General features: G+C 41.0%; 1 protein-coding gene across 2 annotated transcripts in view; it reads right to left on the bottom strand.

Annotated features, from left to right (window-relative positions):
• Positions 1 to 23,742, bottom strand: part of GPR155 (G protein-coupled receptor 155) — a 93,677-nt gene that overhangs the window by 49,757 nt on the left and 20,178 nt on the right. For both annotated transcript variants that reach the window (XM_073633865.1, XM_073633864.1), the window contains exons 3-5: positions 4,930 to 5,329; positions 2,685 to 2,850; positions 2,163 to 2,318 (exon numbers count right to left, since the gene is read on the bottom strand). In XM_073633865.1, coding sequence (XP_073489966.1) covers positions 2,163 to 2,318; positions 2,685 to 2,850; positions 4,930 to 5,329 — 722 coding nt within the window. The remainder of the gene's footprint in view (positions 1 to 2,162; positions 2,319 to 2,684; positions 2,851 to 4,929; positions 5,330 to 23,742) is intronic.

The raw sequence follows: 23,742 nt of genomic DNA, 5'->3' as shown, positions 1-23,742 counted from the left end.
AATATGCTTTTTCTATAAACTTAGTATACACAATAAAGATAAAATGTATTGGAATGGTTACAGTTACTGTGTACAAGGTACAAAATCACCACGATTGACAGTAAATTTCTCGTAGTTATCCGACGCGTTTCAGAGTATCTATGTCTCCTTCTTCAGGGGTGTCAATAAAAAGGTCAATCATATAAATATTTTGTGGAGATATCGTAAACAAAACATTCCGATAAAGTTCAGTAAAAACAAGAAATATGCGGTGTCTCCAAAAGTCTGCCAGTTTCAAATGGCTGATCTTCAAAGCGTATGATGGCATCACATCAACTAGGAAATGAATGTGGCCAGGCTAACCTGGGGGAGTTGGACGCCTGACAATACTGAAGCCAAAGGAAGGCCTAGCCGTGTTTGTATGGGAACAATACAGTTTGTTGAAAAGTTGATATGTCACACTATATAGTAGATGTCAACTTAATATGTGGGAAGCAGCAGCATGGGGACACGTCCTGGCATCCAGACCACCTGGCATTTGCTGCCTCTGTCCTTAAATAAGGGCCACCTGCTTTCTCCTCACTAATTGAACTCCACACTGCTATTATTTTGAACACGTCCCTTTCAAGTAATGATTCAATTACACAGAATCAGCAACATGCATGTCATGACTGTTGGTTTTCTATTACTCTACTAAACCGACTAGTAAATTATTTGCCATGTAGAAATATAATTATACCAAAAACAGTGATTGATCTGGTTAGTGACGTTGGACTGCTATTATTTTGAACACAACTGTAGGTACTATTACCATTTCCTATTCTAGCTGTAAAACCTCCTTTGACCCCTGCCTGCCCAACCCACAGCATAATTAATCTGCCAGCTGACTGTCCATTGATGACAAAGGTGCAACAGACACAAAGCAGAATAGAAAATAGTGGTCTTGGCTGCCTGGCTATGCAATGTGACAGAGATATGTAAATCAGATGATGGGAGTAACAGAACAGAAATCCTAAAACAGGCAACAACGTACATGCTTGAAAATTTAATCTATAAGCTTAATCACCTGTGTGGAGTTCTGCTTAAAGGGGTTGTAAACCCTTGAGGTTTTTCACCTTAATGCATTACCCAGCATGCACCTCTCCAAAGCTTATCTAGGAGATATCGATTGGGCTTCACCTGCCCACAATCATGATGGTAACGGCCACAACAGGAGGGAGAAAATTGTAAGTAATAAATGTATATTTTAGAAAGCGCCATAATTTAGCAAGTATAATCGTCTTTTAATTAAAAAATGAATAATGCTCGGATCAATTAAAAAAAAAAAAAATTGGCCGGAACTCCACTTTAAAATACATGGCAATAATCATTGGAGAACAAAGTGATATGTTTAACTAATTCAGCTGTGGACATACAGAACCGTTAATCACAGTAGTAGAGTAGCAGCAGCCATCAGCTTGTGAGGGTTTTGTTCAGCTGGCTACCGGCTTTAAAGTGAAAGTGATGCAATGGCTGTATAGCTGCCGATCACTTTCACAGAGCAGGCAGTGCTGTGCCCCCCCCCCCCCCCCCCCAACGTCTCCGGCCCAGTGCTATCACATGGGGATTTATTAACGTAAAAAATAAAGTAAAAAATAAAATTATAAAAAAAATGTATTAAACTTTTTTCTTTTTAAATGCTGTCACCCTCATTGCCATGCACATATGCACAAACACAAACGCACAACCACGGTGCTCAGGCATATGTACTCTGCGGTTGTATCATTTGCATGACGTATCACTGCAAATGTCAAAACAAGAGCAATAATTCTTGTACAAGAGCTCGGGGTTAACTCTAAACTGAGTTGCTGTAAAGGCTTTTAAAGAATCACCTATGGAGATTTTTGAGTACCGTTGTTTTTTGCAATATCACAGGCACATGCAATTTTAAGACTTGGCATATTTGGTATCTAGTTACTCGCTGCAACCTCATCTTTTATATTTTATCAAATATGGGTATTATATAGTTTGTATTTGCACTGCAGGGCTTCTGCTTTCAGAAAATATATAATGTTCTGGATAATTTTATTGCCAAAAATTAAGATTTTTACATGTGTGCAAAAATGAAAAAAAAATTGCTCTAGAGCTGAACTGGTTAACATTTAATTTAGCAGATACATACTAAATATCACTTGTAAACTTACCAAGGCAATCAAACTGACAATGCTGATATCAAAGCTGACATTTTGCAAAGACGACATTAAACGTTTAGGGTCCATTGAAGGAATAGTCAGTAGCCAGGCGGAAACATACATAATTGGAGCAGATACAAAGGTACTGATCACCATACCAGACGTGACCTGGAATAGAAAAACAAAAAAGTAGGGATCAGACACCCCCCTGGGCACCTAGTGTTCTTATTTTTCTCTAACACACCATCCTACTTCCTCCCCAGCTTGACCCAAACAACTATTTAGAGTGAAAGTAAACCTGAAGTTCAGCTTTAACAGTCAAAAAGAAAGGCACACACAAATATATATTTTATATACAGACACACACACACACACATAACATACATACATATATACATACACACTGTATTGCCATTCACATAACAGATAGAATATGATGCTCAGAAACAATGACTTCAAATATTCTAGCTCAGAAGTTAACCTCCCTGGGAAAGTATTACAAGTCTAAATAATGATATCTTTATTCATACTTACAATCTCTACTTCCATGTTGAACTGGTTGGCAAATATAGCGACACCGGGTGCAACTGGAAAGATTCCATATAGAAATGCATAGTTAGATAAACTGGTGTGGTTGACATCTGAGTTACTCTGGTCCAACACTTCCACCATTTCCCTGCAGATAAGAGGCAGAACCAACCTAAAAGAAACAAAAACACCAAGTAACTGAATGTATCTACAGTGCCTTGAAAAAGTATTCACACCCCTTGAAATTATACACCTATTCTCATAATACAACCAAAAACATAAATTTATTTTCTTGGGACTTTATGCGATAGACCAAACACAAATTGTGAAGTGGAAGGAAAATGATAAATGGTTTTCAAATTTTTTTAACAAATAAATATCTGAAAAGTGTAGCGTGCATTATTTGTATTCAGCCGTCTTTACTGTGATACCCCTAACTAAAATCTAGTGGAACCAAATGCCTTCAGAAGTCACCTAATTAGTAAATAGAGTCCACCTGTGTGTAATTTAATCTCTGTATAAATACAGCTGTTCTGTGAAGCCCTCAGAGGTTTGTTAAAAATTCCTTTCACAAATGCCCTCCATCCAATCTGACAAAGCTTTAGCTATTTTGCACTCTCTAGATGTGCAAAGCTGGTAGAGACATACCCAAAAAAGACTTGCAGCTGTAATTGTGAGAGGTGGTTCTACAAAGTATTGACTTGGGGGGGGGGGGGGGGTTGAATACAAATGCATGCCACACTTTTCATATATTTATTCGTAAAAAAATTGAAAAACATTTATTATTTTCCTTCCACTTCACAGTTATATGCCACTTTGTGTTGGTCTATCACATATAATTCCGATAAAATACATTTAAGATTTTGGTTGTAACATAACAAAATGTGGAAAATTTCAATTGGTAGAAATACTTTTTCAAGGCACTGTAAGCAGATTAGTAGGTAGGGGTGTTTGCACATCATAGCACGGAAGGTTTATGTTATTGGATTCACTGTAAGCAAATTCATTTAACCTCCCTGGCGGTTTTCCCGAGTGTGGCTCGGGGTTAAAATTCAGGACCATTAGGGGTAACCCCGAGCCACACTCGGGATTACATCGCAGGATCCTGGTGTGGCTTTACTTACCTTGTCCCCGGGATCCTGCGATGTCCCCCGCTGTGTCTGCGGGCTCCGTCCTCCTTCGAAGCCTCTCCGTGCCAGGCTCCGTTCCCTGCGAGCGGCGCGACGCCGGGGCGGTGCCTGGCGGCAAATTCAAAAAAGTGTAAAATCATAACACATACAGTACTGTAATCTTACAGATTACAGTACTGTATGAAATTATTTCACATCCCTTTTGTCCCCAGTGCTTTGTCCTATGCCCTGCATGTAGTTTTATATTATATATACTGTTCTTTCTGCCTGGAAACTGGAGATTGTCCATAGCAACCAAAAAGTGTCCCTTTACATCAAAAGTGGCTTTAGACCAGCTAGAAAACAGCGATAGTAAATTAGAACACTTGCAGAATTGAGTGATAGTGAATCGTGGGGAAATTTTATTATTAATTTTTTTAATTTTATTTTTAATTATTTATTTTTATTTATTATATTATAATTTATGTTTTTGTGTTTCAAACTTTATCATACCCGGGATATCTACTAGACTCTTGTTTGGACAGATTTAAGTGTGTTATTGTTAAGAATTACAGACCTACAATATAAAACGCCAAATTTCCATGCAAAATAATTGTACCGCTTTCAGCACCTAAAATCCGAAATAATCATACCGCCAGGGAGGTTAAAGTGCATTTACCTATGCCTGACAAGGCAAGTAACAACTCCAGAAACTTACCAAAAACAGTTTAGGATAAGACATAAGGGTAGTAGTGTGAACCAGCCCTTAAAAAGAAAATAATGTTCAACCCCCAAAATGCAAAACGAGAACTAAAATCCATGAAAATACCCTAGTGATTTCTGGACAGGAATTGAGGGAAGTATAAAGAGATACAAAAGGTTTTGGATAAAGTTACACTTTAAGTGTTTTTTGCTGTCATACAGGCTTTGGACAATAGAATTTATAAAAAAAAAAAAAAAAACTGCTTAAAATACACATAAGAGGGAACATGCTGAGCCTAACCTTGGCAGCGCATGTAAAAAGGCAAATAAGACTTTTGATTGCTTTGCAAATTGCTTAGTCAAACAGATGAGACATTTTACAATCTAATGAAAGAAAAAAACTGGCAAGCTGAAACTCAAGGACCATAAATCATACTCACAGCTTTGCAGTGATAAGTAGAAGCAATGCAACAAAAGAAGATTTCTTAAGCTTGCTAGTCTGTCCGACCATTGTAAGACCTAGGTAAAATAAAGCTGATCCCGAGAAAGAGCTAGCCAGACCATCCAAAAAATTCTCCAAGTAAACAGGAATCTTCTGTCCAAGTGCAAAGTTAAAGGCAATGCCTATAAATACCATAAATACAATGGGGTTCTGGAAGACACGAAGAAGTGCAAATCCTACGATCTTCACTTTGCCTTGTGTGGTGACAGGATTTTCTCTCCATTTTTGGATCTCACAGAGAACAAAGCCCAATGGGTTCAGCATCATGAGGGACACAGGGGCCACCAAGTATATATATTGGAGGTATTTAGGATATGTCGTTTGGTACAAGGCCTCAACTAGAAAAAAATCAGACAAGTAGATTACTTACCGATTAGCAAAAATCTGGGATAAAGAAGGTCTTGTTAGTCATTAGTGATCACAGGCAGCACAGGAAATAGCAATATTGGTCTGAACAGTGAGTGATAGTAATATTTCATACTGATTATATGGTTCTGTGGTTCGTTGAGCTCCTGGTGTCTCTGCTACTTGGTAACAAAAAACAAATTACTTCAAATCATGAACAAGCAAAAGCAGCCAATGCCAGCAAATAATGGCTTACAGGCTTGGAATTTAGGCACATTATCATCCTGCCTAGAACTAAACCTTATAGATGCATAGATGTCCAGATCAAATTTAGCATCATCTAAAGTTAGTATGTTGTTAAATTGACAAATACTCTAGGACTAATTTGCATGGCTAATTGATACCTTGTTTTAAAAAAAATTTGCTCAGCTTTTTCCTTATAGGCTTACAAATAGACAAAAATGTGTTTTTGACCTTATTTTCATGGCAGTTATGGTTTTTGCTGAAGTGAATATGTGTCATCGTTTACCTCTGTATGTACAAGCTTTGGGGAGAAATTTATTTTCGACGCTTTCATAACAGGGCACTATGTTTATCTATGAGAGCAGACACTTGGAATCCTGCCAGCCTTCTAAACAAGATCCACATGTCTTTGCTCAGGGGTGACAAACTCAATCTCATCACAGGCGCAGCAGCATTAACCAGAAGGTTTCATAAAACCCATAAAACATGTACGAAATAAAAATCAAAAAACAATTATTCTGGTTCTGGAGGGCTGGAAGGAGCTAGTCAAAAAAAAGAAATGGATGAAGGGTGTCTGTGGAAAAAGGTATTTTTGGCTTGCTTGTAAAATCTTTTTTTTTTTTTTTTTTTGGGAGTACAGTACAGGACACGAACTTCCATTAATCAAGACCATGGGTAATGCTGCTACCGCCAGGTGAGGACACTGGCGAACAAAGCTGTTAGGACCGTTTTACCCCTCCTGCTTCCAGCAATTCTCAACTCTTTGCTAGTTCTCTTAGCCGATATACTCTACTGGGTGCAGGTTTCTAGTCTATGATTTCTAATTCTACCTGAAAGACTAGTGCCCCGTACACACGGTCGGACATTGATCAGACATTCCGACAACAAAATCCTAGGATTTTTTCCAACGGATGTTGGCTCAAACTTGTCTTGCATACACACGTTCACACAAAGTTGTCGGAAAATCTGATCATTCTGAACGCGGTGACGTAAAACACATACGTTGGGACTATAAACGGGGCAGTAGCCAATAGCTTTCATCTCTTTATTTATTCTGAGCATGCGTGGCACTTTGTGCGTCGGATATGTGTACACACGATCGGAATTTCTGACAACGGATTTTGTTGTCGGAAAATTTTATAGCCTGCTCTCAAACTTTGTGTGTCGGAAACTCCGATGGAAAATGTGTGATGGAGCCTACACACGGTCGGAATTTCCGACAACAAGGTCCTATCACACATTTTCCGTCATAAAATCCGACCGTGTGTACGGGGCATAAGAAGATTCCCACTTATCTTCACACATAGAAATCCCTTTCTCAACCCAGCTGCACCTACAGCCACCACAGCTACCCTCCTGCAGCTTCTGGATTAGTGCCCCTCTCCGAGCTTTCCCCTGGTGGTTCCCACCTGTACAGTGGGGCATAGTTGGCCCCGGGGTGCTCTACAGGTCCAATCCACATCAGTGTAGTTCAATCCCTGAAGACCCTCTCCATGAAAGAGAGGGTATGCCCTCCCAGAGGGCCAAACTTTCCCCTGGTGGTACCCACCTGTGAAGCCCAGAGTCCTAAAGTAGCAAGTCTGGGGCTATGCCCCTTCCTTGTTGGGACAACCCCCCCTCTCCATTTCTGGGGTAGTCTCTGGATCCCTGCTTTCAGTGCGCAAAGGGTGCACAGCATAAGTACTTTAAATGCTCTATTACAGCTCAGCTGCACCTTACAAAACTTTTTCCCCCTTGCTCTGATAATTATATGTCACTTTACAAGACACATTATCCTTGTTGTGGTAATTGTGTGACATCTTCTATGACATATTTGGGTGGGCAATAGCCCACTAAGTGTGCATAATCCTGTACCTGGAGGCGGTACAGGATTATGCACACTTGGGCACCATCTGGAGCAGATTCTCTGCTACAGGACAAGGAACAACCCTGCTCTTTCTTGAGGCCTTAGTCTCCACGTTCGCCTTTAGCAGGTTACCAGCAGCTTTCAGTCGTGAAACAGGACCGCATACTCTTTCTGCTCCACAGCAAATAGGTTGTGTGTACCCCTTAGGGTATCCCTTTGTGGTGGATGTCAGGCACATGGGAAATGGTTTAAGAGTGCAGGCCAGCACACAGTGTGCACGGGGCCATCACAACATTATTCTCTCTCCCCAGAACAGCTGGCAGTGGGGTCTGGGCTCAGTCTTTTCTTTCATTATATGAACTCTTTTCAGCATATGGACAATGGCAGATAGCAGAGGGGTAGAGCAGAAGAGGCACAGAGCTTGAACATTAGATAGCAGAGCTACAGATATTAGAATGTTCTGTCCTGGCAGCTTTCAATGGAGGCTGGACAGAGCTTGTATAGGCTCTCCTATGTATGCAGTGGTTGTCATGCATCCACTCCTCTGTGTGCCTTTCATTTAGAACTTTAGAATTTTATATTTGTTTTCCTGTTGGAGGGTGGGCAGACAATAGTGGAGGGTGAGCGGTGGGCTATCAACTCTAACTCAACAACCACTGCACAGATTTGAATGGGATCAAGCACTGTGTGCATTGGGTCTCTTGGACAAGGATTTTTATCTTTTCGTGACACTCCTTTAATAAATCAGAAATTCATGAAGTGTGAAAATATGTGCCATGTCTGCATTTTAATCACATTCAATCGCATTGTAATCACAACCAGTTTTTCCTCATTTTAACTACTGCATTTTAAATCTGAACTTCAGGCATATAATAAAAATAAAAAAAAAAAACACCATGTAAAGTTTATGTGCATTCCTCCAAAAATAAATACATGTATTTATTTCTTTTTTTTAATATACACTTAGTATCTGAATCTGTCTTGATACCAGCCTATACTGTAAAGATATATAAGATACGTGCAGCGCTGTAAATTATTCAAAAGTGAAGCGACAAAATGTGAGTATCAACATAAAAATGATAAATGTTCCTTATTAGTAAAACAGTCCATCTTGATTGTGAAACAATTATAGTCACCACGTGGATAAATAGTGAAAACAGTGGTCAAAATAATCCCCAAAGTAATGAAGGCGTATCATGGATATTGGACCTAAAAATAGCTGATGTTATATAGGTCTAGACAAGCCTTTAATGTCCAATAGCAAAAGTGTAGGTCAGAAGAAAATATACAGGTATAAATCGCCTTGGAGGCCTTCTCAGGGGTTTGATGTAAAAAAATAAAGATTGTGCAGATACCACCACCCATATGAATGGAGGCTTACCGAAAGGTTGGGACCCAAGACAGCGTATGCTGTATGAGTCAAACAGGCTTAAAAGTTGCCCCCTGGCAAAGATGAGGAGATCCCAATGGTACACTGGAGAAGAAATCCTAGGGGTGCTTCACCGGGATGCCTTCACCATATGGAGGATAGAGACGTCCTTCAGCATTCAGGGTCTTCCAACTCCATGAGAGGCTGAACATGGAGGGGCATATGGAGAAGGCATCCCGGTGAAGCACCCCTAGGATTTCTTCTCCAGTGTACCATTGGGATCTCCTCATCTTTGCCAGGGGGCAACTTTTAAGCCTGTTTGACTCATACAGCATACGCTGTCTTGGGTCCCAACCTTTCGGTAAGCCTCCATTCATATGGGTGGTGGTATCTGCACAATCTTTATTTTTTCACATCAAACCCCTGAGAAGGCCTCCAAGGCGATTTATACCTGTATATTTTCTTCTGACCTACACTTTTGCTATTGGACATTAAAGGCTTGTCTAGACCTATATAACATCAGCTATTTTTAGGTCCAATATCCATGATACGCCTTCATTACTTTGGGGATTATTTTGACCACTGTTTTCACTATTTATCCACGTGATGACTATAATTGTTTCACAATCAAGATGGACTGTTTTACTAATAAGGAACATTTATCATTTTTATGTTGATACTCACATTTTGTCATTTCACTTTTGAATAATTTACAGCGCTGCACGTATCTTATATATCTTATGGTTTTCAGCAAAAATTCTATTTGCAGTGTCAGCGGCTTACACGTTTTGAGGTAATACGTTTTGAGTGAGCGCAAGGTTATTTTGTTTTTTCTATACTGTAAAGAGCATTTTCCCACTGACTCGTAATGTAAGGAGCATTCTTACCACAGGAGTACCCTGACTTTCCAGTGTAATGGAACCTGTCTTCTACTGACCATCAATGTAAGCTGGAACTCCTCGCAATGACCACCGAAAGGGGACCCTTCTCCACTAACCACCAATGTAAAGGAGCAATTTACTCCCCAGCTGTATAGGGAGGAAGTTCACCGATCACAAATGTAAATGAGCACTACAATTTTTACTGATCGCAATTTTTCTGGTGTTTAAAATTTATTTAATTTCAATATTACTGAAAATAATTGGGTGTCAAACATGCACATTATTTATCTTTTTTACTTTGAAAGTTCTTATTTATCCAAATCATGGTATATCTAGTAGTAGTCAGTCACAGTCAGCTGGACCTGTCCTGTAATGCTGGAGACATTTTGCACTTCTCCAAGCCATTTCTACAGTTTTGAGTGTCAGGTAAATACATAGTTACATCATTAGTATGGCTTAAAAAAAAAAAAAAAAAAAAAAAAAAAAAAGAAGAAGGAAAGGAGTCCATCTAGTTCTACCAATATATAAGTATTCAGACCCTTTGCTCAGTATTTAGTAGAAGCACCCTTTTGATCTAATACAGCCATGAGTCTTTTTGGGAAAGATGCAACAAGTTTTTCACCCCTGGATTTGGGGATCCTCTGCCATTCCTCCTTGCAGATCCTCTCCAGTTCTGTCAGGTTCGATGGTAAACGTTGGTGGACAGCCATTTTTATGTCTCTCCAGAGATGCTCAATTGGGTTTAAGTCAGGGCTCTGGCTATGCCATTCAAGAACAGTCACAGAGTTGTTGTGAGGCCACTCCTTCGTTATTTTAGCTATGTGCTTAGGGTCATTGTCTTGTTGGAAGGTAAACTTTCGGCCCAGTCTGAGGTCCTGAGCACTCTGGAGAAGGTTTTCGTCCAGGATATCCTTGTACTTGGCCGCATTCATCTTTCCCTCGATTGCAACCAGTCGTCCTGTCCCTGCAGCTGAAAAACACCCCCACAGCATGATGCTGCCATCACCATGCTTCACTGTTGGGACTGTATTGGACAGGTAATGAGCAGTGCCTGGTTTTCTCCACACATACCGCTTAGAATTAAGGCCAAAAAGTTCTATCTTGATCTCATCAGACCAGAGAATCTTATTTCTCACCATCTTGGAGTCCTTCAGGTGTTTTTTAGCAAACTCCATGCAGGCTTTCATGTGTCTTGCACTGAGGAGAGGCTTTCATCGGGCCACTCTGCCATAAAGCCCCGACTGGTGGAGGGCTGCAGTGATGGTTGACTTTCTACAACTTTCTCCCATCTCCCGACTGCACCTCTGGAGCTCAGCCACAGTGATCTTTGGGTTCTTCTTTACCTCTCTCACCAAGGCTCTTCTCCCCCGATAGCTCAGTTTGACCGGACGGCCTGCTCTAGGAAGGGTTCTGATCGTTCCAAACGTCTTCCATTTAAGGATTATGGAGGCCACTGTGCTCTTAGGAACCTTAAGGGCAGCAGAAATTTTTTTGTAACCTTGGCCAGATCTGTGCCTTGCCACAATTCTGTCTCTGAGCTCTTCAGGCAGTTCCTTTGACCTCATGATTCTCATTTGCTCTGACATGCACTGTGAGCTGTAAGGTCTTATATAGACAGGTGTGTGGCTTTCCTAAACAAGTCCAATCAGTATAATCAAAACACAGTTGGACTCAAATGAAGGTGTAGAACCATCTCAAGGATGATCAGAAGAAATGGACAGCACCTGAGTTAAATATGATTGTCACAGCAAAGGGTCTGAATACTTAGGACCATGTGATATTTCAATTTTTCTTTTTTAATAAATCTGCAAAAATGTCAACAATTCTGTGTTTTTCTCTCAATATGGGGTGCTGTGTGTATATTAATGAGGAAAAAAATGAACTTAAATGATTTTAGCAAATGGCTGCAATATAACAAAGAGTGAAAAATTTAAGGTGGTCTGAATACTTTCCGTCCCCACTGTATATAATATATATATATATATATATATATATATATATATTCACCATTTTTTGCGATATGGCACTGCATCGCTTTAACTGACAACTGCTCAGTCTTGCGACATTGTAACTACACAAAATTGATGTCCTTTTTATCCCACAAATAAAGCAATTTTGAAAAAAAAAAAAATTATATATATATTATATATATGTTTTTTTTTATTGTTTTTACTAATAATGGCGGCGATCTACGATTTTTAGCGGGACTCCGCCGGTGGGCGTGCGCTTGCCCACTATATCCAATGCACTGCTGCAGTATATGTGCGGTGGACGGTCCAGAAGTGGTTAAAGTAAAAGTAGAAGTTCAGCCCGACACTAACATCCCTGCATCTACAGACATCCATGATCTAACACTAACCTATCTAGCCCTGTAAAGAAGAAATCAGTATTCATACCTTTTTTTGAAGCTGCTATGGTTCAGTCTCCAGCGGCAGAAGCTCTGCAGAGGACACAGCCTACAACAGCTGCAAAATGAATGGGGAGTGACGTTACCCATCAACTTACTATGGGGCTTCCGTTGTTGGATGTGTCCTCTGCACACGCCTCCACAGCGAAGCTGACAGCTCAGCGTGGGATCAGGTTGGATCAGCTTCAGAAAAGGTATGTATACTGATTTCTTCTTTACAGGGTTAGATAGGTTAGTGTTAGATTGTGGATGTCTGTAGATGATGGGATTTTAGTGGTAGGGTGGACTTAGGCTCGGTTCACACTAGGGGCGGCACGACTTGCAGGTCGCCTCACCGAGGCGACCAGCACACAACTGCCACGGCGACTTGCAAAACGACTTCTGTATAGAAGTCTATGCAAGTCGCCTCAAAAAAAGTAAAGGAACCTTTTTCTAAGTCGGAGCGACTTGCGTCACTCCGATTAGAACGGTTCCATTGTACAGAACGGGAGGAGACTTGTCAGGCGACTAGGTCGCCTGACAAGTCGCCCCCGTGTGAAGCGGCACTTATCCTTTACCAAAGAAAACCCTTTCTCATTTAATGCTGTCAGTAATGGCATCACATAGAAGAGAAATGTCACAAGGCCTGAGAAAGCAAATAGTTTCTTTACACAAGAAAGGTGAAGGCTACAAGAAGAGCAGCAAAGCTTTACTTATCAGTCAGAATACTGTAGTAAAAGTGATAGAAAAATGTAACAAAGCTGGAACTGCAACCATCTCACTGTCAGGGCTGGGCTCAGCCCTTCCTTCTCTGAGCTGGCCGCTCAGCTGTCGGCTAATTGCCAGCTCCTATCTATCCACAGTGACACACCTGTTGTTGATGTCCTGCTCGTCAGTCCTGCCTACTTAAGCCGTCCAGTCCAGAGGAGCTCTGCCTTCGCCTTGGTCACATCACAAGAAACTATCTCCTGCGTTCCTGTTTAAAGACTAGCTTTGCCGACATCCCTTCTGACTCCAGATCCTGCTTGCTGTTCCACTACTTTGATCCCTGACTTTTGCTTGGCTGACTATCCGTTCCGGTTACTGAACTTTGGCTGTTTTGATTACGTTTGTTGTTTTTACTTTTATTATTAAACAAGTGTGATTTAACTGTACTTCTGTCTCAGTCTGATTTCATGGTTTCTGACACTCACAGAGACGCCCAGGCCATTCACCGAAGTTAAAAGTGGAAGTTAACTTCCATGCATGACTTTTACCTATAGGTAAGCCTATAATAAGGCTTACCTATAGGTAATGTATATATCTCATAAACGTGCGCCGTTTAGGAGCTATTTAGTGTACATGCAGCCAGTGACATCACTAGCACATGCATCTGAAGGAACGGCCACCCGTACCGTTTCTTCAGAGCCCCATGCCTTGACCGGTGGCATGTGTGGGAGTAACGTTATCGCGGCTCCAGCCAGTCATAAAGCCGGAGTCCGCGAATGCGGAAGAAAGATGGGTGAAGAAGGAAGCAGCCTCAAGATCTGACTTCTCGGCGTGGGAGGGCTTCATTTTAAGGTAAGTTTAACATAATGTGCTAGTATGTGATGCATACTAGCACATTATACCTTTACCTTGCAGGGAAAAAAAAAAAAAACACACACACACGTCTTCTGATGAGAAAGGTTGAAGAAAATAGCCATGCAAGTCCACTGCAGTTAGCTAAAGTAGAAAGCCAAAACTAGGGCTATGGTTTCCCGTGACACAATATGGCGTACACTGCAGAGGAATGGCATTGCATGGGTGTCGTCCACGAAGGAAGCCTCTCCTAAAGCCCATGCACAAAAAAGCCCGTCTAGAATTCGCCAGGGCCCATGCTGAAAAAGAAGACTACAGGGACTCTGTAGTCTGGAGTGATCAGACCAAGATAAATGTTTTTGGAACTGATGGCTTTAAAACTGTATGGTGTCACAAAGGTGAGGCGTACAAAGAAAAATGCATGGTGCATACGGTGAAACATGGTGGTGGCAGTGTCCTATGGGCTGCATGAGTGCTGCTGGTGTCGGGGAGCTGCTATTCATTAATGGAATCATGAATTCACAGATGTACTGCTCTATATTGAAAGAAAAGATGTGCCCTTGGTCGTCGTGCACTTTTCCAACATGACAATGATCCAAAACACACATCTATTGCATTTCCTAAGAAGAACATGGTGAAAGTGATTCAGTGGCCAAGTAGGTCTCCTGATCTGAACCCAATGAAACACCTATGGGGAATTCTGAAGAGGCAAGTTAAGCATCACTCTCCATCCAGCATCCAGGCTCTAAAGGAGGTCGTTCTTGAAGAATGAAAAAAGATAGATGTTGCAATATGTCGCCAACTTGTTCATTTCACGCCTAAAGGACTTGGTGCGGTCCTTATAAATCATGGAGGTCATACAAAATACTAGATGTAGTAGTTTTTGTTGTGGGGTGTATTCATTTTTGCATCAACAAATTTGAGTAAAACTGAAGAGGATTTTGTAATGTAGGTTATATTATTAACCTTACTTTCGTGTAACGAGCTAAACAAATGTTCTATAAGGCTGGATTCACACCTATGCATTTTTAGTGCTTTTCGCATTTTGCAGATTTGCACTACAGAACGTGTTCCATAGGAAACCATGGTAAATGGACTGTAGTGCAAATCTGCAAAATGCAAAAAGCACAAAAAATGCATAGGTGTGAATCCAGCCTAAAACTCAGTTTTGTCAAAATTTTGGAAATTGTTTTTGTGTTCATTGCGATATTGATTAAAGTCTTACTTTTCAAAAAGGGTGTACTCATTTATGCTGAGCACTGTACATTGCAATACACCATCTCAGTGAAAGTATGAAATTTTCCATGTTTTGTGATGTTACAACCAAAAACGTAAATGTATTTTATTGGGATTTTATGTGATAGACCAACACAAAGTGGTACATAATTGTGAAGTGAAAGGAAAATGATAAATGGTTTTCGAATTTCTTTACAAATAAATATCTGAAAAGTGTGACGTGCATTTGTATTCCGCCCCCTGAGTCAATATTTTGTAGAACCACCTTTCGCTGCAATTATAGCTACAAGTCTTTTTGGGGATGTCTCTACCAGCTTTGCACATCTAGAGAATTACATTTTTGCCCATTCTTGTTTGCAAAATAGCTCAAGCTCTGTCAGATTGGATGGAGAGCTTCTGTGAACAGCAATTTTCAAGTCTTGTCACAGATTCTCAATTGGATTTATTTCGGGACTTTGACTGGGCCATTCTAACACATGAATATGCTTTGATCTAAACCATTATATTGTAGCTCTGGCTGTATGTTTAGGGTTGTTGTCCTGCTGGAAGATGAACCTCTGCCCCAGTCTGAAGTCTTTTGCAGACTCTAAAATGTTTTCTGCTAAGATTGCCCTGTATTTGGCTCCATCCATCTTCCTATCAACTCTGACCAGCTTCCCTGTCCCTGCTGAAGAAAAGTATCCCAACAACATGATGCTGCCACCATCATGTTTTACGGTGGAGATGGTGTGTTCAGGGTGATGTGCAGTGTTAAAGTTTTCCATCACACAAAGCATTTTGCTTTTAGGCCAAAAAGTTCAATTTTGGTATCATCTGACCAGAGCACCTTCTTACACGTTTGCTGTGTCCCACACATGGCTGCTCGCAAACTGCAAACGAGACTTCTTATGGCTTTCTTTAACCACTTGACCACTTAAACCCCCTTAATAACCAGACCAATTTTCAGCTTTCGGTGCTCTCACACTTTGAATGACAATTACTCAGTCATGCAACACTGTACCCAAATGAAATTTTTGTCCTTTTTTTTCACACAAATAGAGCTTTCTTTTGGTGGTATTTAATCACCACTGGGTTATTTATTTTTTGCGCTATAAAAGGAAAAAGACCGAAAATTCTGTAAAAAAATGCACTTTTCTTAGTTTCTGTTATAAAATTTTGCAAATTAGTCATTTTTTCTTCATATATTTTGGCCAAAATTTATACCACTACATATCTTTGGTAAAAATAACCCAAATCGGTGGATATTATTTGGTCTTTGTGAAAGTTATAGAGTCCACAAGCTATGGTGCCAATCCCTGAAAATTAATCACACCTGAAGTACTGACAGCCTATCTAATTTCTTGAGACCCTAACATGCCAGAAAAGTACAAATACCCCCCAAATGACCCTTTTTTGGAAAGAAGACATTCCAAGGTATTTAGAAAGATGCATAATGAGTTTTTTGAGGTTATCATTTTTTCCCACAATTCTTTGCAAAAATCAAGATTTTTTTTTTTTTTTTTTCAAAAAATTGTCATATTATCAGGTTATTTCTCACACACAGCATATGTATACCACAAATTACACCCCAAAACACTTTCTGCTATTACTCCCGAGTATGGTGATACCACATGTGAGTCTTTTACACAGCATGGCCACATACAGAGGCCCAACATGCAGGGAGCACCATCAGGCATTCTAGGAGCACCCAGGCCAATTCTGACTATCCTACATGTAAAAATCCTAATTTATTTGCTAGAAAATTACATAGAACCCCAAAACATTATATATATTTTTTTTAGCAAAGACCCTAGAGAATACAATGGCGGTCGTTGCAACTTTTTATCTCGCACGGTATTTGCGCAGCAATTTTTCGACGTGTTTAAAAAAAAAAAAAAAAAAAAAAAACAGTTTTGTGCTTAAAAAAAAAACAAAAAACAGTAAAGTTAGCCCAATGTTTTTGCATAATGTGAAATATGAAGTTATGCCGAGTAAACAGATATCTAACATGTCACCCTTCAAAATTGCACACGCTCGTGGAATGGCGCCAAACTTTGCTACTTAAAAATCCCCATAGGAGACGCTTTAAAATTTTTTACTGGTTACATGTTTTAAGTTACAGAGAAGTTCTAGGGCCAAAATTATTGCTCTTGCTCTACTGATCGCAGCGATGCCTCACATGTGTGGTTTGAACACCATTTTCATATGTGGGCGGGACTTACTATGCGTTTGCTTCTGCATGCGAGCACACGGGGACAAAAAATTATTTTATTTTTTTTTAATTGTTCATTTTACTTTATTTTAGTTTGAGGCTTTTTTCCAAAAAATAAATTTTTTGATCACTTTTATTCCTATTACAAGGAATGTAAACATCCACTGTAATAGGAATATGGCGTGACAGGTCCTCTTTACAGTGAGATATGGGGTCAATAAGACCCCACATCTCACCTCTAGGCTGGGAAGCCTGAGAAAAAAAAAAAAAAAGATCCTAGCTTCGATCGTAGCGGTGAGTCGGTAGAAGCACCTGAGGGCGGCGGGAGGGGACGTCCCCTCTCGCCTCCCGTAAGAACGATCAAGCAGCGGAACAGCCGCTATGATCGTTCTCATGGTGTAGGGAATCGCCGGCTGAAAAAGCTGATATCTGAATGATGCCTGTAGCTGCACCCATCATTCAGATATCCCCACACAAAGTCAAGCCACATACAGAGGCCGAGTACAGCCGAGTATGGCAGAGCATGGCTGAGTATGGCAGAGTATGGCTGAGTATAGCCGAGCATGGCTGGGTATGGCTGAGCATGGCAAAGTATGGCTGGGTATCACCGAGTATTGCAAAGTATGGCTGGGTATGGCGGGGTATTGCAGAGTATTGCAGGGCATTGCAGAGTATTCCAGAGCATTGCAGAGTATTGCGGAGCATTGCAGAGTATTGCGGAGCATTGCAGAGCATTGCAGAGTATTGCAGACTATTGCGGAGTATTGCAGAGTATTACGGGGCATTGCAGAATATTGCGGGGCATTGCAGAATATTGCGGGGCATTGCAGAGTATTGCAGGGCATTGCGGGGCATTGCAGAGCATTGCACAGGGAACTGCAGAGTATTGTACAGGGAATTGCAGAGTATTGCACAGGGAATTGCAGAGTATTGCAGAGTAGTGCTGGGTATTGCTGAGCATTGGGGGGGGGGGGGGTCTGAGCATGGAGGGATGGATGGATGGATGTGACTGCACATGTCACTGAGCAGCGCTATGGGCACTACACATCCAGCCCACATCGCGGCTCCCATCCGATCTCTCCCCCTCTGTACCGATCGGTACAGAGAGGGGTTTGTTTACATGTGATCGCTCCGTCATTTGACGGAGCGATCACATGGTAAACGGCCGCGAAATGGAATCGGCAGTCACGGATGTTCCCGTGTGCAGGAGCAGTTTTCTGGAATCACGTCATATGATGTGATCCCAGAGTTATCCAACCGCCCTGCAGCCGTCATTTGGCTATGGGCCGGTTGGCAACTGGTTAAACAATGGTTTTCTTCTTACCACTGTTCCATAAAGGCCAGATTTGTGGAGTGCTCGACTGACAGTTGTCCTGTGGTCAGATTCCCCCACCTGAGCTGTGAGTCTCTGCAGCTCCTCCAGAGTTACCACGAGCCTCTTGGCTGCTTCTCTGATGAATACTCTCCTTGCCCGGCCTGTCAGTTTAGGTGGACGGCCATGTCTTGGTAGGTTTGCAGTTGTGCCATATGCTTTCCATTTTCGGATGATGGATTGAACAGTGTTCAAAGCTTGGGATATTTTATTTATTTATAACCTAACCCTGCTTTAAAACTTCTCTACAACTTTATCCCTGACCTGCCTGGTGTGTTCCTTGGCCTTCATGATGCTGTTTGTTCACTAAGGTTCTCTAACAAACCTGTAAGGGCTTCACTGAACAGCCTTATTTATTTCTGAGATGAAATTACACACAGGCGGACTCTATTTACTAATTAGGTGACTTCTGAAGGCAATTGGTTCCACTAGATTTTAGTTAGGGGTATCAGAGTAAAGGGGACTGAATATAAATGCACAACATACTTTTCAGATACGTATTTGTAAATTGAAAACCGTTTATCATTTTCCTTCCAATTCACAATTATGTGCCACTTTGTGTTGGTCTATCACATAAAACTCCAATAAAAATACATTTATGTTTTTGGCTGTAACTTGACAAAATGTGAAAAATTTCAAGGGGTATGAATACTTTTTCAAGGCATTGTATATACACGTATCAAAAGATGACACGGTAGCTCTCAATAGGTAAGTAACAAAGAAGCATAACTACCTTAGTATACATCAAAGTTTTAGAGCAGCATATGCTCCCATCCACACAACATATTTTTCAGGGAAGGCCTTGCATATTTCAGCAGGACAATGCGAAACTGCATACAGTATCTATGACAACAGTATTGATTCATAGTAGAAGAGTCTGGGTGCTTAAAGTGATTGTAAACCCTCTTTTTTTATTTTTTTTAAATAAACAAATCATACTTACCTCCACTGTGCAGCTCGTTTTGCACACCTCGTGTTCTGGGGTCCCTCGACGGCTCTCGCAGGTCCTCCTTGCATCAGATAACCCCCTAGGAGAAGCGCTCTCTCAGGGGAGTTACCTTGCGGGTGCGCTCCCGAGTCCAGCATTTGCATCCATAGACACAAATGCCGAACTCAGCTCACCCCCCCCATCATTGGATTTGACTGACAGCAGCGGGAGCCAATGGCTGTGCTGCTATCAATCTATCCACTCAAGAGCTGGGACCCCGTGGAGAGTGGCAGAGCGTATCTCCGCCAAGTGAATGAAGGGGTTCAGGTAAGTAAAACGGGGGGCTGGGGGGCCGGTCACTGCCAGGTGTTTTTTCACCCTAATGCATAGGATGCATTATGATGAAAAAACACAAGGGTTTACAACCCCTTTAACTGGCCTACCTGCAGTCAAGACCCTTTACCAATTGAAAATATTTGGTGCATCTTTTTTTTGCAAAGATGACCCACTTTGAAGCAGTTAGAATGCTATATCAGGCAAGAATGGGACAACATTCCTCTCCCAAAACTCTAGCAACTGGTCTCCTCAGTTCCCAGATGTTTACAGAGTGTTATTAAAAGAATAGGAGACGCTACACCATAATTAACATGGCCTTGTCCTAACTTTTTTTTTTTTATTTCCGACTTTTTTGAAACGTGCTGCTGCCATCAATTTCAAAATCACCTTATTTATTTTCTTAAAAAACATTTTCTCAGTTTAAACATTTGAAAAGTTTTGTATTTTTCATTGTGAATAAAATATGGGTTTATGAGATTTCCAAATCATAGCATTTTGTTTTTATGCAGATTTTACAGAACGCCCCAACTTTTTGGAACTGGGGTTGTACCAGCATTTATATCCACACAGGTGGCACCAACACCTTAAACCAAAACTTCACTCCCTCAATCTACGTTGGCATGTTTAATCCTTATGGTGCCAACATTAGTAAATATATAAGACAGTACAACGTTTACTGGCTTTAACCACTTGCCGACCAGCCACCGTCATTATACCGCAGCAGGTTGGCTCATTCCCGCAAATCGCTGTAGGTGTACGTCGGCTCCTTTAAGAGCCATAGCAGGCTTGCACCCGCTGCATGGTGAGGGACCTGATGTGTGTGGCCGCGATGTTCGCCGGCCACACGAGATTGCGGGAAAGATAGCCAGAGCGGGAATCTGTTAGTGTAAACAGACAGATCCCCGTTCTTCTGACGGGAGGAAAGAGTGATCTGCTGTTCTTAGTGATTAGGAACAGCGATCTCTCTTTTCCTCCAGTCTTTCCCATCCCCCCACAGTTAGAAACACCTCCCAGGGAACACATTTAACCCCTTGATCGCCCCCTAGTGTGAACCACTTGCCTGCCAGTGACATTTACACAGTAATCAGTGCATTTTTATAGCACTGATCTCTGTATAAATGTGAATGGTACTAAAAAAGTGTCAAAAGTGTCCGATCTGTCCGCCGCAATGTCGCAGTCCTGCTAAAAATCACAGATTGCCGCCATTACAAGAAGAAAAAAGATTATTATTATTATTATTATTAATAAAAATGCCATAAATCTATCCCCTATTTTGTAGATGCTATAACTTTTGTGCACACCAATCAACATACCCTTTTTGCGACTTTTATTAGCCAAAAATATGTAGAAGAATACATTGGCCTAAACGAAGAAAATTGTTTTTTTTTTTTTAAATTGGATATTTGAGGTCTTTTTGTTTATAGCAAAAAAAAATTAAAAACCACAGAGATCAAATACCACCAAAAGAGAGCTCTATTTGTGGGGAAAAAAAGGAAGTCAATTTTGTTTGGGTACAACGTCGCAGGACTGCGCAATTTTCAGTTAAAGTGACGCAGTGCCGTATCACAAAAAATGGCCTGGTCATTAAGGGGGAAAATCTTCCAGGGCTGAAGTGGTTAAACTGTTTTTTGTTTTTTTAAATTTCTTCAGTTACTACCTGGTTTCCAGGCCTAGGCAAATGACTCAAGATGGCCACAGCCAGAAATGCTAGTGGGTGTTTTTTCGAGGCGATTTATCTGCAAAATGAATCATGGAGACATGGATGGATGGGCAAGTTTGCTTTGAATATTAAAAATGAATTAAAAAGCATTTTTGGTTTGTGGTTCAGTGTAGTTTTGCTTTTATCCAATCAACATAGAAAGCCAGATGTTACTATCCAAGAACAGGATGGGAGGTGAGCACATTGTGGAATCACCCTGTTCCACATATAATGCTGTTTTAACATCTCTACCCTTGTGTTGTAAATCGAAGGACTAATACCTATGAAGTCCTCCTGACACTATGATAGTAATTATGTCACTTTACTCTTATTGCGGCATGCCATTCGGACACAATTTGGGTCTTTAATCGTTGAGCTCATGGAATCGTCCATTGAGGCTCTATTGGCGTATCCTGAAATCTCCAAGCTGGTGACGACCTTTTATGGCCGTCTCCAGTTGATGAGAGCTGATCCCTTTCGTAACTCTTAGCGCAAATGGCTATTGCTGCTGTCTGAGCTTTCTGAAGAGGATTGGGACGAGGCTACAGGAGGTATGCTTTCAGGATATTATCAGCACGGCTGATCAATTAATTCAATTTAAGTTTATTCACCACCTACATTAGAGGTCGACCGATATGGGTTTTTCTCTGGCCGATGCCAAAGCCGATATTTAGAAATCGCGGTGGCCGATGGCCGATATACGATGCCGATTTTTTAGGGCCGATATATTAGGCCGATTTTTTTTTTTTTTTTTCCCTTCATCTCAAAAAAAATCTAACAGTTAGACTCCTTTCACACTGGGGCGTTTTTCAGGCGCTTTTGGGCTAAAAACAGCGCCTGTAAAACGGCTCCCCTGCAGTCTGTGTGAAAGCTCGAGTGCTTTCACACTGAGGCGATGCGCTGGCAGGATGTTAAAAAAAAGTCCTGCAAGCGGCATCTTTGGAGCGGTGTATACCGCTCCTCCACCACTCCTGCCCATTGAAATAAATGCGCACCGCTGCCGAAGCGCCTGCAAAGCGTTTCGGCAGCAGCGCTTCAGGGGCGCATTTAACCCCTTCTTCGGCTGCTAGCTGGGTTATAAGCGCCCCGCTAGCAGCCGAATAGCGCCGCTAAAATGATGGCACAGCGCCGCTAAAATTAACAGCATTTTACCGTCAACGCATGCCCGCTCCAGTGTGAAAGCAGCCTTAAGTAATAAGTGATACAGAAAATTTTTTATATTTAAACATTTATTAAACAAAACAAACCTCCAATCAGTTCAATTGTATGTAGAATTTAGATTAAAAAAAATAACTATATCTTAAATATTAAATACACAAAAACAGGTAATCAAAACTTTTGGACGAAAAAAAATGGGCTAACTTTACTGCTTTTTTTTTTTTTTTTTTTTTTTTTATTAAATTTCATTAGTGTATTTTTTTTTTTAAAAATTGCGTTTGAAAGACTGCTGCGCAAATACCGTGTGACATAAAATATTGCAACAACCGCTATTTTATTCCCTAGGGTCTCTGCTAAAAAAATATATATAATGTTTGGGGGTTCTAAGTGATTTTCTAGCAGAAAATACAGGATTTTTACTTGTAAGCAACAAGTGTCAGAAAAGATTTAGTCTTTAAATGGTTAAACTGAAAACTTCTCCACGGAGTTCAGTCTATTGATAAAAGAACCTGAAGAGATACAATGTATCTTCTTATCAGACTTGGCAGGCTGCCCAGAGGAGGAGAGAAGAAAACTTCAGACAACTTGCAATTGACTTCAATTACAGAAGTCATTTGCAAGTCCCGCTGAATCGGCTTTTTTTATCAGCACAATCGGCCGATGCCGATTAAGTAAAAAAAGCCAAATATCGGCCGATATATCGGCCGACCTCTAACCTACATTATACTCCAGCCAAGCTGGTCCGCATGGGATTGGGTTCGGATATACAGTTGTGCTGATAAGTTTAAATACCCTGGCATAATGGCAACAGAAACTACCCAAATGACCCTGATGAAAAGTTTACATACCCCAATTCTTAATACCGTGTTATTGCCTCCTTTAACATCAATAACAGCCTGAAGTCTTTTGTGGTATTTGTGGATGAGGCTCTTTATCTTCTCAGGTAAAGATGCCCATTCCTCTTGGCAAAAAGCCTCCAGTTCCTGTAAATTCTTGGGCAGTCTTGCATGAACTGCACGTTTGAGATCTCACCAGAGTGGCTCAATGATATTGAGGTCAGGAGACTAAGATGGCCACTCCAGAACCTTGACTTTATTCTGCTGAGCCAATGACAGGTCGACTTGGCCTTGTGTTTTGGATCATTGTCATGTTGGAATGTCCAAGTACGTCCCATGTGCAGCTTCCTGGCTGATGAATGCAA

This window comes from Aquarana catesbeiana, linkage group LG06 (assembly GCF_042186555.1).
Source record: "Aquarana catesbeiana isolate 2022-GZ linkage group LG06, ASM4218655v1, whole genome shotgun sequence".
In the NCBI taxonomy this organism is placed as follows: domain Eukaryota; kingdom Metazoa; phylum Chordata; class Amphibia; order Anura; family Ranidae; genus Aquarana; species Aquarana catesbeiana.
This window is presented reverse-complemented; position numbering and strand designations above follow the sequence as displayed.